This window comes from Colletotrichum spaethianum, assembly GCF_022836535.1.
Source record: "Colletotrichum spaethianum MAFF 239500 DNA, contig20, whole genome shotgun sequence".
Classification (NCBI taxonomy): domain Eukaryota; kingdom Fungi; phylum Ascomycota; class Sordariomycetes; order Glomerellales; family Glomerellaceae; genus Colletotrichum; species Colletotrichum spaethianum.
Genome location: NW_026054790.1, coordinates 895,678 through 912,028, shown reverse-complemented (window position 1 = coordinate 912,028; position 16,351 = coordinate 895,678). Strand labels below are relative to the sequence as shown.

The 16,351-nt window shown below is 47.7% G+C and overlaps 3 protein-coding genes and 1 non-coding gene across 4 annotated transcripts; 1 reads left to right on the top strand and 3 right to left on the bottom strand.

Moving 5' to 3' along the window:
- Positions 1-475: 475 nt before the first annotated feature.
- On the bottom strand, positions 476-589 carry ColSpa_tRNA_209. Its single transcript has 2 exons — positions 554-589; positions 476-511 (listed from the first exon to the last, which is right to left on the bottom strand). It is a non-coding gene; the product is annotated as a tRNA-Thr (tRNA).
- Positions 590-5,836: 5,247 nt separating this feature from the next.
- On the top strand, positions 5,837-6,127 carry ColSpa_07947 (uncharacterized protein; the record flags this gene model as incomplete). The annotated part of the gene is made up of 1 exon (XM_049274159.1): positions 5,837-6,127. The coding sequence occupies one exon, from the start codon at positions 5,837-5,839 to the stop codon at positions 6,125-6,127; it is 291 nt and encodes a 96-aa protein (XP_049130116.1).
- A 2,910-nt stretch (positions 6,128-9,037) lies between these two features.
- Positions 9,038-11,335, bottom strand: ColSpa_07946 (fusarisetin A cluster transcription factor fsa6; the record flags this gene model as incomplete). Its single annotated transcript, XM_049274158.1, has 4 exons — positions 9,038-10,405; positions 10,455-10,486; positions 10,545-11,137; positions 11,196-11,335. 4 exons carry the CDS (start codon positions 11,333-11,335, stop codon positions 9,038-9,040), a joined length of 2,133 nt encoding a protein of 710 aa, XP_049130115.1.
- Positions 11,336-12,807: 1,472 nt separating this feature from the next.
- On the bottom strand, positions 12,808-13,324 carry ColSpa_07945 (uncharacterized protein; the record flags this gene model as incomplete). The annotated part of the gene is made up of 2 exons (XM_049274157.1): positions 12,808-12,977; positions 13,054-13,324. 2 exons carry the CDS (start codon positions 13,322-13,324, stop codon positions 12,808-12,810), a joined length of 441 nt encoding a protein of 146 aa, XP_049130114.1.
- Positions 13,325-16,351: the final 3,027 nt, after the last annotated feature.

Below are 16,351 nucleotides of genomic sequence, written 5' to 3'. Positions count from 1 at the left end.
GATGGAGGTGAGGATGAGATTCCAGTTTGCAAGCTTGGACAGTGCGCTGGGATGTTGACAGATTATGTAACCCAGAAGAAGCAAGAAGAGAAACCCTCTCGATACTAGAAGATACTACCGATGATTGCTAGCTTCGGTGCCAATGAAGAACCGATCAACTCAACAAATAAAACGAGATGTGTGCTTTGCGTCCCCTCACTTGGACTACCTTTTTTATTTTTTCCTCCTGGTCCTGGTGAATGAAAAGAATGATCTTGAATTGAACCAATCAAACCATTTGCTAGCGTGGTTCAGAGAGGTGATTGTCGCTTACATAATAGCTGTGATGAGAGCTTTAGCCACACTGCAAGCCATAGGCCACACACACTATGGCTGTGCTGGCAAGCTCAAAATGCCGCAGATTGAGAATTCAACGGGGTCAACGGAAACAGAAACAAAAATACACGACAAACAAAAACGACATGTACTCGTAGACTGCCCAAAGCCAGAATCGAACTGGCGATCTTCTCATTTCGTGGTCTATTCATAGCGACCGGAGGCGACTAATTAGTTATACTAGTGAGACGCTTTACCACTGAGCCATTCGGGCGTTTGCTGCGATCGATGCTGTCCGTGGTCAAACATACTATCTTATGGAGACATTCAACCTCAAACAGTTCCTTCCTCTCCTTTTCAAACAGGGTAATGGGGACTGGTTCCGGTACCAAAATCGACATAGTCATGAGACACTCATTATCTCGGCTCTGAACAATATAGCTGAATTCAAACTGGCAAAGAGGGCTGGTCAGCGATCTGAAGGTGTCCCTGTCATAGCCTCTACAAACTAAAGTGACGTCTAAGAACTGGTCAACTTGGCGTAAAAAGCATGTGGGACTAAACGTTTAGCAGCTTGGATGCTCGAGAGTCAACGCTCACTGCCATAGCAGAATTCGATTGACGAAAACAGTCGCTTGGAAGGTGAAATGCAAGCCAGCTACTCATACATCCATAACCCCAATGGTGCCAAAGATGCCACACTTAGTGTCTATTATCCGAGGAACTTCCGTTCTATTTCGAGTAGTTGCTATTAAAACCCTCTCGCGTAAGTTTTGTCATCATCTCCAGAGGGCAAGGCACATATTACGAGACCCAGCATTTGTGTACTACCAATGGTCGGCAACCTCAACACATTGGTGATCCTTTTGCTCTACGTACTCGGCAATGATGCCGCCACGGCTATGCATAAGCTGAAATGTTGTCCAAAATCGACGGAATGGTAATCTCCACTGCCGGCCAGTAACGGGACAAACACCCCAACTCCGCGCCGTGCGTTGCGTACGCATTCCATGTCGCCGCCGAGATCCGTAAGTCCGTGACGCCGGCATGCATTGCAGAGCCGCCAGCGGCACTGGCGGCGCTCTACACAAGGAGCTGCTATCTAATTGGCTTTGCAACGCGAATGCGAGCGAGCCCAGGACCAAACGAGTCTGCAGTACTGAAGCTCTCGCATTCGTTGCTCCCGCGTGGTCACTTGTCCGACAATTACCACGCTCAGAATGGGATGTAGGCATGAAAATCCCATCATCCGGGTCACTTCAGTAGCCCGAAATCCGTTGCGTCTGTGGCCAATACCGTCAGATGTGATGGCATGAAACACCACGTCCCACCATCCGAAATGCCGCGCGACGCTCAAGCCCCCAAGAAACACAACCCCTCGCCACAGGGTCGCGTTTTGCGACGTCACTAGACACGATCGGACGGGAGCATCCGCTCCTTTTATTGGTTGGTGTAACACTGTTTATCCCCGGAGCGCCTTCGGCTCCGGTGAGAAACGTATCGTCTGGATCTTCGGCGGGCATGTTCCCGGAAACAAGTTGTGCATCTGCATTACTGAACTATAAGACGTTCAAGCTCCCTGCCGAAATACGATGATGGATATGAAAGGGTTCATCCCCTGTTCAGACTCACACAAGCAACCGGTGTTGAGAGCAACACCACCACATTCATAATGATTATCCCACACGATATTTCAATGTTCAGCAATGTGCAGCTGACGGTGGCTTTACCTGTCTTTTTACTTTCTCTGGTAAGCTTATAGGAATGAGATACCATGACCAAAGAGGTCAGAATACTGACGGACCCCATAGGGATTCATTCGACTCATCTCAATTGTTGTCTACAATGTGTATTTCCACCCGCTCCGTAATTTCCCGGGTCCGAAGCTCTACGCCGCTACACGGCTTACATTCTCAAGAATGATCACTAGCGGCAAGGCGCACAAGAAACTTGCAGAGTTACATAAGCAATACGGTCCTGTTGTTCGACTCGGCCCAGAAACCATCGACTGGGCCGATCCACGTGCGTTCAAGGACTTGATGGGTCACAGCAAGGGCAGCGGCGGGATGGAGAACTACAAAGATCCCATCAACGCCAGATATAAGCCGCATAGCATTATAAACTCTGGCCGGGAGGACCACGCTCGCATTCGCCGAGTTCTAGCGCACGGTTTCTCTGCCCAGAGCATGGTTGAGCAGCAGCCCCTGATTCAGAAGCAGATCGACTTGTTGATCCAACGCCTTCATGAAAACTGTGAGAATGGAAAAAGGGCTTTAAACATGGTTGCATGGTATAACTACACAACATTTGACATAATCGGAGACTTAGCATTCGGAGAACCATTTGGCTGCCTCGAGAAGTCGGACTATCACCCTTGGGTTTCGTCTATTTTTGACACCATCCACGCCAACATTTACAGAAATCAGTTTCAGCGCTACTGGATCACACGACCGTTCACGAAGTGGTTGATCCCGAAGAAGCTGAAGGAGAATCAAGTACTCCATCATCAGTTGAGTGTAGACAAGGTCCAGAGGCGCATGGCTTTGGGTGAGTCGAGACCGGATTTCGTCCAGTCCATGATGATGAAAGAGGGTGCTCTGGTGAGTCTCCTGTATAGTAACTCTGGCATAATGTATGCGCTAACCCGTAATGTTTCCAGGCCATGTCGAGGGCAGAGATTGAAGAAACAGCCGATACCCTTATCATTGCGGGCTCAGAGACCACGGCATCTGTGCTCTCGGGTGTCACTTTCTTCCTGACAACCCACCCGGATGCTATGACGAAACTGGCTGAAGAAGTCCGCTCATCGTTCAACTCAGAGCAGGACATTGACGTTCTCAGCGTCCAGAAGCTGCGGTACATGCTCGCAGTTCTCGACGAGAGCATGCGTGTCTACCCCGTTGTGCCGATGGGCCTGACTCGTATTGTCAAGCCTGGAGGAGACTACATATGCGAGAGATACGTACCGGAAGGTGTAAGTGGATCACGTCCGGTACCATTGAGTGCATCGAGGAGCTGGCGCTAAATCAAAACAACAGACTAGAGTAATGGTATCCCAATGGCCCATGTACCATAACGACGAGCAATTCGCGCAGCCAGACGCCTTTATCCCCGAACGATGGCTTGGAGATCCGGAGTTTGCAGACGACAACAAGAGTGCTCTTCAACCCTTTTCTGTCGGGCCTCGCAACTGCATCGGTCGCAAGTAAGTGCAGGATCCTCCCTTACACATTTTCTGTTCTCCGCTGACGAAACAGCTTGGCAATGTCTGAAATGAGAGTTATCCTCGCCAGAGTTATCTGGAACTTCGACATGCAGATTGCAGACGACAGTAGAAACTGGACGGAACAAGAACTGTTTGGCCTCTGGAAGAAGGGCCCTTTGAATGTGCGCTTGACACCTAGGAGGGAGCTTTGAGAACCTTCACATGGCTCAATGCATGATGCTAGACTGAAGATGCATTCAAAACATTGCACCATAGCAAGAGCTTCGTAGTAGAGTCGCCAAAAACAGTATCAGAGTGCATAGTATCGGAAGTTATGGCCTCCCTTCCTTTCCAGAGGCTTCATGTTAATTAAGACACGCATTCCACTCTGCAGCTGCCAAAGCCGGTCCCCTTCGTGTCTTCTAGTAACAAACAAACGTTCACTATGGCTCTGTCGCAATTTTCCGAGACTGCAAACCTCAAGCGCTGATTGGTAGTGTACTAATTCTAGGTATTCCGCCTCTCTACGAACTGCAGCTCCATCAGCGGCGACCCTAGCGGCCACCCTAGCGGCCACCCTAGCGGCCACCCTAGCAGCCATTCGCAATTCGAAACTTGGCAATGGTATGTCTGTTGCACCTCACGAGATCAACAATGGGCTGACCTATGAGTGTTCCCACTACACTAGAAATATAGAAAAGGATTTTTAGTGTGCAGTATTCAAACTTCAAACTTTCTCCGTCTGTGATAAGGTAACGTGCCCGTAATGCCAAACAATAGAACAAAAGCCTTCGCCGCTAAACTCAAATCTGCGATTCGTCTCATATTACCCAAAGAAACAAAATGACAAATTCAGTCCAATCAAAACTTAAAAACTTGATGCAATAGTCTGAATTTCAGCTAGTCATTGTAAAAAAGATCGCATGAGTCTGTTCACGTCAGCATGGAGAGTGTTACCCCGATTGCCATGCTTGATGTAAGAATGAAACTTGCCAAAGGCTAAGTGATACTATTCGTCATGGACGATGCAGAATCAACAGTCGAGGTGAATGAAGGATACTTTAGGCTGGCGATGGCCTCACCAGTTGCCATTGGCCTCCTGTATCAGCTCAATAATTCTGGTCTCGATGTCGCCAAAGTCATTGATGATGTGCCTGCGCGGTTGAGGTAGCCCACAACGATGCTGAGCGCGCCCTTTTCGTCCATATACTCGCTTTTTACCATGGTTGTTTTGTGTTATTTAGTGTTACACAACCACCGACGTGTACCGAATCGTTGTACAAGCTGGCCGCGTGTCCCTTCATTTTCACTATGTTCATGTCTACCCCATCCCCTTTGCTAACTGCGTCTGCCACGGCAAGTCTCAGGTTACCCTCACAACAGCAAACTTGGGGTATTGAGGGCACGTAAGCGCGAAAATCCTTCCCCAACAGTTCAAGCGTGTCGATGTTGGACCCCTAACATTGAAATTATCCATTGAAATGATGCTGATTTGGAAAACCACCGACCCATCAGGCTCCCCCTCCCGTGAAAGAAACATCATGTCACCCCTACCTTTGCCGTTTAGACGGCAATAAATGTGGATGTCCCAGACAGCAATGGGGAGGGTACTGGCCAAATGATGCCTCGTGAGCCAATTTCTGTAGTGCACAAAGATACGCTGCACAATAGTTAACGGAGAAGACTACAAAATCTACTTAGCCAGTGAAACGTAGAACTCAAGGAGACAAGTTGACAGAAGAGACAGTTGAAAAATATGCTAATGGTATTGGAGTTGCTGACTAGGGTACTGGCGGTGATATGATTGAATATGTTGAGGCCCTACTATTTAGGAATGTAAGCTAAAGAGAAGCCATGGAGACTTGGCCTTAAGATTCAACAAGGGTGTCTCGCAGTATGAGTAATGATGTTTTAGAGAATCGGGAGATCTTAACAGGCTAAAACGTGACGTTGACCGGTTCAATAAGTTCAATTTCTCTTAGACTCTTGGCACCAGCATGGCGGTGCGTCTGCGGCGCGGAGCCGACCGTCGATCCTTCTGCATATGGATGCAACTGAGACTTTACATGCAGATAGCCGCCAGCTTACTGATAAAGTCTGAAAGTTTCGCTAGAACGTAAGGCATGAGTCACCTCTTATAGTGCGTTGAACTCACCCTATTGAAATAATATTTTGAAAACATGAACTTTGGAGCCCAACTAGATCCAACAGCCCTCTGTCGCGTCGCAACACACCGTAGCAAAAAAAATAGACTAAGGCATATTGATACAAAGACGACAAGTGTAAAGATCACGCTCAACAACCAGTCTCGAAGCAATGTCCGACGGCATCCCGTTCACCACAGGCAGCGAAGCAACTAGCGGCTGGCCCCCTCACCGGGGCCCTCGTCCCGTATTTGAGCCCGGGCCGGCCGATATCAAAGCTGCTAAGACGGCCGAGAAGAGGGCAGAGAAGGACCGTCAACGACAATTTACGAAGCCGTCTCTCGCCAAGAAGGTAATTACAACAACCAAGACTACCATCATCGAGAAGTTATTGCGTTCAGACCCAGAAAAGCCCAAGAAGCAGAGGGTTGATCGCGACAGGGACGGTGTTCCCATCAGATGAACGTCCATGCTTGCAAGGGCCCTGGATAGCTCTGTAGCAAGGTTTCACACTACGGGGAGGAGCCGTGTACATCGGAGTGAGTTGTTCAGGGAGGGACGAAATCGTTGGTGTTTTTAGCAGAGCCATCACGTCTACTTGTTCCAACTACACAGTACGCGCTTTGGTTGAGTCCCCGCGCCACAATCCGTATTGAGCCAACGTGACACCTTGACGGTTTCACAGCAGCACGCAATGTCACTTGGCTCGGCTTCAACCGAAAATAATCGAGTGAGTCATAAGCCTAAGCAAGAAGTCCTTGAATACATTATGATCATGTGATGATACTACCAAGGACTGTTCCCCATGTATGGTAAGAATGTCCCTGATCAACACATCTAGGGCAGTTGGGCAGACTGCGCGAAGTTGCGCGGGGCAGTGCGGGCTGCGCCCGGGCTGTGCTGATGAGGCTTGTGGGGTCTACGTCACAGGTTGATCGTGCCGATCCGGCCCCACAAGCGCGGAACTGCCCCCGGAAATCCACAGCTGCTGTCAGATGAGCAAATTTCGTGTACTTCGTCTTACCCTTTTTGTGCTTTGCAAGGCGCTTCATAGTACAAGGCGTCAATAGACGAAGGCTTTCTGTAGCAATTGATTCGCCTGCTCGGAGGGTCATGATTTCATGCCAGCATCCCGACGATCCTTCCGGCGCTAGAAGCCTTCTGGAAGGCAGAAATACTGGCCATCAGAAGCTTCTACGGATCGCCAAACCTGATTTCTCGCCCCCAAGGCAGGCTTGATGAACCGTCTTCGCTCTCTTTTTCGAGCAAATGCCTGGCCGTTCTTTTACTTAAATCTTTGATCCTTCCCATCGCTGACTGCGCTGCCCTCATCGACAACATCCAAACTTTCTCGTCTTATCTCCTGAAAATAGCCATTACACAACTCCCATCAACTGTACGTTACAAAGGACCTGCGATGATCTCGAAGGAACTTTAACTAAAATTGTAGATTTCTTCTTTACAATCACAAGCATTATCAACATGTGTACACCCTTCCGCTCCAAGAAACACACCTATGACGGCTCGGGCTACAAGCCCGGACCTGCCATGGCTTACAACTACCATGGCCAAAGTGGCGGCCGTCATTCAAATGGCGGCAAAAGATACCATCATCATAACGGCTTCCACGGTAGTCATACAGCCGGTTATTATGGCTGGAGCGGTGGTGATGGTGGTAGTGGTGGTCACGGACATGGAGGTGGTTGCGATGGCGGCGGTGGCGGCGGTGGTGGCGGCGGCGACGGCGGCGGAGGTGGTGGTGGAGGCTGCTAAATTTCCTGCGGTTAGAAATCGTGACATACTGGATTTTATAATTTCAAGTCACTTGTGTTTGTGATACCTGTTGACAACGAAGCTGAATGTGAACTGTCTTTGTGGCTCTACTTTGACCCCGACGTCGCATTATCTATCAGTATCCCAGCACACGTGGCACTCCGCGGCTTCCAACTCATTGGAATTTCGTCAACGCCGGCACGTTGTATCGTCAATACATGTGAAGGCTTAAATCATGCTTCTTCGCTACCCAATTGAACCCCTGTGGACGAAATGTATGATGGTCCCGGTGCCCTCAGAGAACTTCCATTGCCTTTAAGGCCGTTCGGACCCCACCTGCTGCTAGCGAACTGCATCTCAGCTCATATCTGAATGCTTCGACATCGCTTCTTTCTTACAACATGAAGCCAAGATTGACACAGGCCAAAGCATTACGGGTAGTAAGGGCGAGGCGCCAAATTCGATGGCCGAACACCAGAACAGAATCTTGTTTATACGCAACTCAGGTTCTGAATACACCCCATGAATCAGTTTAATCAAGCTTACCAGTAAATATCCCTACGTCCATTCCACTGAGAATGATAGATATGGCGACAGCTTGGTCGACCTTGGCGGGTCGTGAGTGAAGACTTGGGAGATATCTCATTCAAGTGTGTCACAATTTCCTAATTATGGCCTGACCGAGCCAATCCTTCTTGGGCCAGGCTGGGAGGGGATGGTTCCCATAGCATCCTCGAGGTAGTTCAGCAAAACTTAATGTCGAGATGGGTTTTAATGAGAGTGGTTCTCGGTTTCAGAAAGCGACAGCTGAATAAGATGTCGGTGATGATACCAAATATCAGGCTACGGCCATGACTAATAGAGAAGCAAAAGCACCTCTTTAAGCAGATGCAAATAAACTGAAACCAGCTAAATAAGATGGTTAAAAAGAAGGTCCTGACAACAATGCAACTTCAGGTAATATGTGAGCGAATCAAAGCCCATTCTCAGCTGATCCATAAAAGCGGCAGATAAAATACACCTACTGTTGGAATAACAGCATCAGCTGGTTGTACGACACGCACGACTCAAGGACACACACCATGGCAGAGGGCACAGACTGGATATTCGGCCCTCGGTTATCCATTGAGGGATCAAAGTATATTCATACCGAACTGACTCAGGGACGTACGAGATCATATGTCTTGTGTACGAAAGCCAAGTCTTGTAGTTAGAAAGATAATCACGGAAATACATCTTTGGTTCACCCTTAACTTTTACCCTGTTACGATCGTAAATAGGGATTCTCTTTAAAGAAGAGAATCCATTCAACACCTACAATGCATAAGTACACGCCTTCGAACTTCATACAGTCATCAAAGACCTCAATCTAACTGGGGTTTTCTGAATTTCCAAGTTCTCAATTACAAAGCATCCTTCTGCATATTCGATTTAATGCTACCCAATGCCATTCAATCACTAAGCATAACGTTCGTTGAGATAATCCATTTCTTCAATAGACCCATCACCTGATATGTCATGTTCAGTTAGATCAGTGTCTCCCGTAGATTCTGGTAGAAACGATCCAAATTCTATTTCGGCGGCTCATTAGTTTAATGTCTTACTTTATTATATCATCAATTCTCTTACCATGATCTAGACCAAACGTCTCAACAAAGAAGATGGTCTCCATTTCGTCAAAGCCGATTTCTTCATGTACCTTGTTACTGCTGGTCAAATGCCCATTATCTGTTCCGTTGTTGGACACTGCAACAAAATTATCTCTCTCGACAAAAAGATTTGTATCGAACCGAGGCCCGCCAGCTTGTGCAAGAACAATACTGACTGCCTGGGTTGCCTTCTTGGCTTCCCGCGACCCATCTCCCCTCCTCATCCAGATGCTCCGTGCCGTGCGTAGCGCAGATATGATTTCGCCTGCGCGGTTAAGAATGTGTTTCCGATGTACTAAGGAGCAAAGAATCATGGTCGCTGTTAAGAATTGGTGGTTCATAATGGAACCAACTCTCCAGTGCATCATTCGGAGCAGACCACCAGGGCAGGTTTCCTCATCGAGAACCTTTTGTATATGTAGCATTGCCAGAGAAGCCTCAAGACATGTGTTCCGTGAGTACGAGAATGTATCTCGGGGTTGGGACGCTGTCTCGGCAAACAAAAATCGTCTGTGAAGCATGATTTGCCCTTTATAGAACATGTGGCTTAAGAAGATTCGTGCCATAATGGTCTGAGGCGAATCGGTGACACTAGCTGCCATTGACTTCATTTGCAGTGCCGGAGGAATACTCATCCTGGCTTTGTGTAAAATGGCATCGACTCGCATGATTTCAGCATAGCTGCATGGAACCAACGAGGCGGTCAAGTCGGAAATTGTTCCAAGTGCGATCAGAATCCTTCTCCGCGCAATAATTCCTAAAGCCGTTGTGTGTTCTGTCTCCGGCCGTGACTTGGGTATTACCACCATGGATCTGTTGAGATCTTCATCATTCAGGTTTCTTGGCTCTGCCGTGTCGAACTCGTGATCACGAATCATTCGAGGCATGCCCATCTGACCAGAGATCAAAATATCTCCTAGCAGAATCGTAGCCCAAACCCTGCGCCTCATCTCTCCTTGAAGTGGATTGATGTCATTGAAATGCTTAGGGTCTCTGTGGTAACCCATACGCTTTGCCAGGTTCACCTCCAAGCCAAGAAGGAACCAGACATCTTTCTCGGCGTCATCGCGGATGCGGAACTCAATGTACACATAGTTTGTGAAGGTTTCAAGCGCATGTTGACCACCTTGAGTGTACTCGCCCATCATAAGACATTGAACTAACTTTTCCCGATACAGGTCGATCTGGAGCTGTTGTTGCTTCTGCTCAGATCTGTGACTGGCAGGATCTGATGCAACGATGGCAAGGCACAGCATGCTGTACAGAAGACCAACCCACATGATGGGTACGCTTTCGGGGTCCGTCCAGAATTTATCGTACTACTTATATCAGAACTGGGACACCATCTTGTTTGTGGATAGAGCTTACCTCCTCAATAAAAGATGGTCCATGAACAGATGCTACAAGGATGTTAGTAGAACACATGCAAAACTACTGATTAGAGACCAAACCACTGACATGAAGCAACAAGATCGAGACGGCTAAAGTATCGTTCAACATACCGATCGACTGCGGATTTCGGTGGGAGGCCGGACAAAATTTCTGCCATCGAGGATGCCGGTCGACATCCATACAAAAGCAGGGCACGCTGACTCGGGTGCTGCGGCCCGAATACTCCATCCTCATTACTATCACCGTCCAGTGACTGGATTGGGCTTTCAGCAAGCATCAGGTGTTCTTCTCGGTCAAAGTGGTTCTTCAGATCGGCTATACTGTCCAGAATGGCAGCCCAGTGATCACTTCCAACGTACTGGTGCTTTGAAGCACTAACACGCATGCTCCCAGTTTCCAATCGATCATCGAATACAGTATCTCCATTGTTGGTCGGTGAAGGAATGCTTGTGACCCCTACAGTATTGATCTTTGGTTTCATCGGTAATGAACTCAATGTCAGCACAAGACGTTCAAGATCAGTTATGCGATCCTGAAGTGACGCAGTGTCGCCAGCTGTTTGCCTTGAAATCACTCCGGAGGTTTGATTAGCCAGGTAGACACATGGATGTCCTCGCAATGAACAAGTTGCACAAGGCTGTTGCCGGTCGCATCGGGTTCTTTGGATCACACGTCAATTTACACCCTTTGGCAAATCGGAATTGCATTGAGACTTACTTGCGTCGTCGACAAAGACCACAGGAAAGTTGTGGTTTATCACGACGCCGGCTAGCGCTCAGCCGCGCGGCAAGTGTCGGCTCAACATTATCACGGCCCTGAGAGAAAGTTCCAGTTGTCGATAACGCTGATTGAGCCATTTGAGACACGGAGATGGCTTTTAGACAACAATATTCGGGCCCCAGAATTCCCAGGACGCCCGTTGTGCAACTCAATATGAGGATACTCGTATGAGATGTCCGATCCTGGTTACGCAGTCAACAGTCCCTTCGATTGTGGTGTTTAAGAAGACAGACGGCTCTATGGCTTGAGAATGATTTGGTGAAGTTGATAGATGGGATGGGATGGACATTGCTTGTGACTGTTGAACGGCAAGCCGATGACTAAAGTAAGCACTAGTCCGGTTCCTTCTCAGCCGATATGGATTTAAGGTCCCGACACTCCGATCCTCCGGCCGACCCTCCATTGCCCCACATCACTACGAAATAAGTTAGCCTATTTAATGTATTACTTATACATATACAGCGTGCTTGCCGTCGTCCATTCTGATGCTGTACTGTGGTTCCCGGTGTTTTCAATCTATTTGATGAATAGTTTCCACACAGGGATACTGGGTGGTTCGTAATGGCCAAGATGTAAAATTAGCCGATTACCATCTTTCTTGGCACACCTCAGAGTAGACAAGCTTGGTGAAAAATGATTGCAAAGCAAGATCTCGGGCGATCAAATATATTCCTAGTCTTCCCGGTGTTGAGCACGAGCGAGAATCCGGATTGCCTATTGCAAGTCGATTCGCCAACCACCGGAAGGATCAACCCAGGAGGTAAGTGCGCTATAACGTTCTGCACTTCTATACTGATACTCGCGTATGCAGGCTGGGTCTATGGATCGTGCTGGCTTTTAGTGACTGTACAACAGCATTGTTGCAAAGGCAAGGTTCGATGTTCATCGGCGCTCTTTTGACCTGGCCACATGATGATATAGACTCGGATTACAGCAAGACAACGATCGTGACGGTGCAAGCTATGCTATAATTAATGCAAAATTATTCTACTTGAGGTTAAGCATTCTGGTGCCTTCACAACCTAGTCAACTCTAGGAACAACATCGTGACAGAAATTGACTGTTAGTAAGATGTTACCGTCACCCTCCAAACCTCTAGTCATTCTTCTCTTTTTTACACTGGACCTCAAATCGTGCACACATCACTTGCTCTTTGGTTTCATCTTGGCGATTGTTTCCACTGGCTATGTTCGCCAACCTAAACTTTTAACACAAATTTCACAACATCACCAAAAGACTTTGCATCAGCTTTCATAACCTCTCTGCAGGCGAGATGTTACTCTCCGGAAACCCAGATGGATCTTTTCAAAAGTCGACTTGACAGAACAGTCATTGTGCTACTGGTACATCAAATCAGGCCTTATCATGATGTAAAGATTGTACTGTCTAGCGATTTCTGAACTATCGATGTCTTGCATCAATTTCTAAACTCCTTCCTTATTCGAATGTACCAGTCAAACCCACGTATTGGCTGATAGTCTGACAAATATAATCTTGCAGTCAGAAGAAGCTCTGTCTAACTTCTTCAGTAGACCAATCTTGTTATCTTTCAAGCAACAGAGTCAAGGGCGGCCTCAAGCTCAGCGAACTGCTCAGGGGTAAGGTCCGAGTAGCTGAGGCAGTCGGAGCCACAGGGAAGAGCGAATGGTCCAGTACCATCTCCCACAAGAACATTAGCAAGATTCATGCAGGTTGCTGGCACACCACTGAATTGGATGACTGAGAAAGAAGTTAGCTGATGAACCATTTGGCTCTGTGTGAACGAAAATTGGCAATTTTGAGGGCCACAACTTACCATTTGCAGCTGGAGAAGAAGCAGTGATGGTGAGACCAGCAATGTCCGTCTTGCAACGCTCAAACTCAAACTCAGGAACTCCAGCGGGAGGACCCTGACGTTTAGTAAAAACGGGAGGAACCCCATCACGCTTTGAGAACACTTCTTTGAAGAGATCGGCAATACCTAGCCCGAAAAACTCAAAGGCGAGGCTGATGCCACGACCAACATCGGCTTGAGCGGGCTGAACAGCCATAAGGGCAAGAGGGGCAAGAACAGCGACGGCCTTCATTTTGATGATGTATAGGGATAGGGGAGATGATTGGATGGTGAAAGCTGACTGGCTTTGAAACTTGAGTTGTCGGTATCGTTTTGGATGATGAGACGAACGAGCGAATGGTATTGGGAAGTCTTCAAGGGTTTTATAGTTTTCCAGTATCACTCTTTATCGTTGTATAGTACGACTTGTTTATGTCCATTCAAGTCAGAAACAGAGAGCGTCACCTAGTGACATCAGATCTCGATGATAGTCCATTAGTTCCCGCATCTCGGTGAGAGTGTTGATTAGGTTGAATTAATCGGACCAGGGTGAAAGACACAGCATGGCTCCCAAGATGATGATTCTGATTCACACAGCCGTATGAGAAACGTCAGCCAAGCTCATGAAAATCGATTTGCAAAGTACCAAGGTCCAAGCTATTCCTATGTTACAATCTAGGCAGGATTCCGGGTCGCATCAATTACCTGATTGAGTTGAAAAATTTCACTTGCATGTCAGGAGAAATCCTTGAGGATGGTGCCAAGTAACGATCCTGAAGTCTCTGCGACTTTGGTGTTGTGGAGTGATCAAGGGTTGGTTGTAAGACTGAAATCCAGGTTAACTGCATTTAGTATGTAAATTATTGGAGGGAAGCGCAGTAATCCACGTACAGAATCGCCGGGTCATCGAGGCTGGCTGTGACACAGAGGCATCCATCATAGTACGGAAAGAATCTTCTAATACTGGTTGCCCAGCTTCCTTCGTTATTCAGGTGACTGGCAGGTCCACTTATGTTGGGGTCGCTTTGTGTGAGCTTTTCCCCGGTGAAACCTGTTACCTGCTGGGTACTTTCTTTAAAAGACAGTGAAAGTTAAGGAGACGAGTAGCTTACCAAAAAACCAGAAACCTGTGGTACTGTGGGTATCTAAGGATAATCACAGACAAGACTACACTAAAAGATAAATTTCAACCCTTGTTTTCCACCTACAGCTCTTAAAACATAAATCCAACGTGACCAGCGCCTTGCGGTCTTTAGAATAAACTCAGCATAGAACCATAACGACCTGCTCTAGAGACGTCACCAGTTATTGTGTCATACTAATTAAAATACGTTTTTTCCCCTCGGAAGTCGAACGCTATGTGGCCAAAAGATTTCACTGTTAGCCGGTAATAGGCAATAGATTGCTAAGATCACGGACCGCTCTACGCGATGCGACACGAAAGTGGAAAAAGAACAAGGGGCGAAACTGCGTCTAACGTTTTCCTACTTTTTCTAACAGACGTCGCGGGGCTGCAGAAAGCTATACCTCTTTTTACCATAAATCAATCGAACTAGTTTCTTTCCCCCTCACACATGTCCGACTTTGCCGTGCCAAGGAAAGAAGACATTGCTCGGCAAGGAAGACTGACATTCGTTCAGACACTTTGCACAAAAGGCGATCACGACAAGTGAAGTGGTAACACTGAAGCCCCCACTGAAAGGAGTAGTCGATAATCCTTCAGTCTGGGCATTGAAATTTCGAGCTTCACCGGAAGTAAGCTGTAACCAAGGTTTTTAGATACTGCAGTAGCTCAGTTTTACTATCTTTCTGATTGGACCGTTGGAGAACCGACTCTCACTGCTTTTAACCATTTCTTAACGTTGGGTCGCAGTGAGACTTTGGTAAATAATGTAGGCTAAGATGACCCACAGTGATAGGAACTTATGCTCCAGGAACAACTCACAGAGCTATCTTATAGGTTTTCGGGTAGGTAGGACCAGAAATTCGAGATGGAACCCCACTACCTAACATGGATCCCAAAGTTCCTTCTGCTTAGGCTGAAGCCAAGAGTCTACTTGTATGCAGGTCCAACTTGATACAGGATTCGTTGCCTAGCCTGGCGAGATCTTGGCCTAAATGATCCTTGTTTGTGATCGGCGATCGCTCCCTCAGCCGCCACATAGCACATGCATAAGGCCGCAAATGTTCCGAACGAACCGTTTCTGCACATTCTCGTCACGTATCTAATGAGTTGTGGCGATGTTCAGGGCACCATTCCTTCCATGTTTCATGGTTATAAAGGAAGCTCGGCGGCTTCAGTCACGTCAGCCAAATTTAATTCGGCATTGAAAGGGAAAAGCTCAACTGTTGAGTGGATATGTAACCAGACATCTCGAATTAGTATCTATTCGTTGCTAAACCATATTTGCTTTCATCTCTTCGATTGAAACTCTGGCAGTAGCATCACATCTTCATGAGCAATGGCGTCTGGGTTGATGAACCACATTCACAGCACAGAGCTTTCAAACTTTTCCCAAGGTTTTGTGCCAGTGACCTGGTTCTTAACCTCTTTGCCAGCTTTTGCTGTGACTGTCCAGCAACCCCCGGGTTTGAGAAGATGGATTTTGTTCCCTTTGAATATTCTGGGACCAGTTCTTTGCGTGTTCGAAGCGCGAAGACTGATGGCTGGCTTGGATTGGATTTGCATCTTCACATCCATTATCTACATCTTTCATATCATCTCAGGGCTCTATCTCGAAAAATGGAGAATGCCCGTTCCTCAGCGCGGCTCCAGGCATACCTTTAGAGACAGAATGCGGCTGACGATCAAAACATGGAACAACCCACGACGGCTCCCAGTCCGTTTGGACAGCTCGCAAGACCTCACTACCCAGAAGCAGAGAGCTCTATTTGCCGGTCGTAAGATTGGCATCGTGGGTTTGCACTGGGTAGCGTACCTGGCAATCGACCTGGGATCCCTCTACCTGCTTCGTCCTCGTCCGCGAGAGTTTGCATCACCAAGCTATCTCCACTTCGCATTGGACCGCGCTTCTCTCTTACGAGCGGTTTACTGTTTGCAATGGGCCTGGCTCACCTACTTCATACTTACCGTCGCCAACGCCGCCTGCGCCGTCGCCTTTGTCTGTATCTTTCAAATCGATGCACCGGATGAATGGCCGTCGCTGTGGGGTAACCCTCTCGAAGTATACAGTATTCGCAGTTTCTGGGGCGTCTTCTGGCATAAAATTGGAAGCAGATCGCAACTCAACTTCGGCCAGCGCTTTTCTCGCGCCGTCCT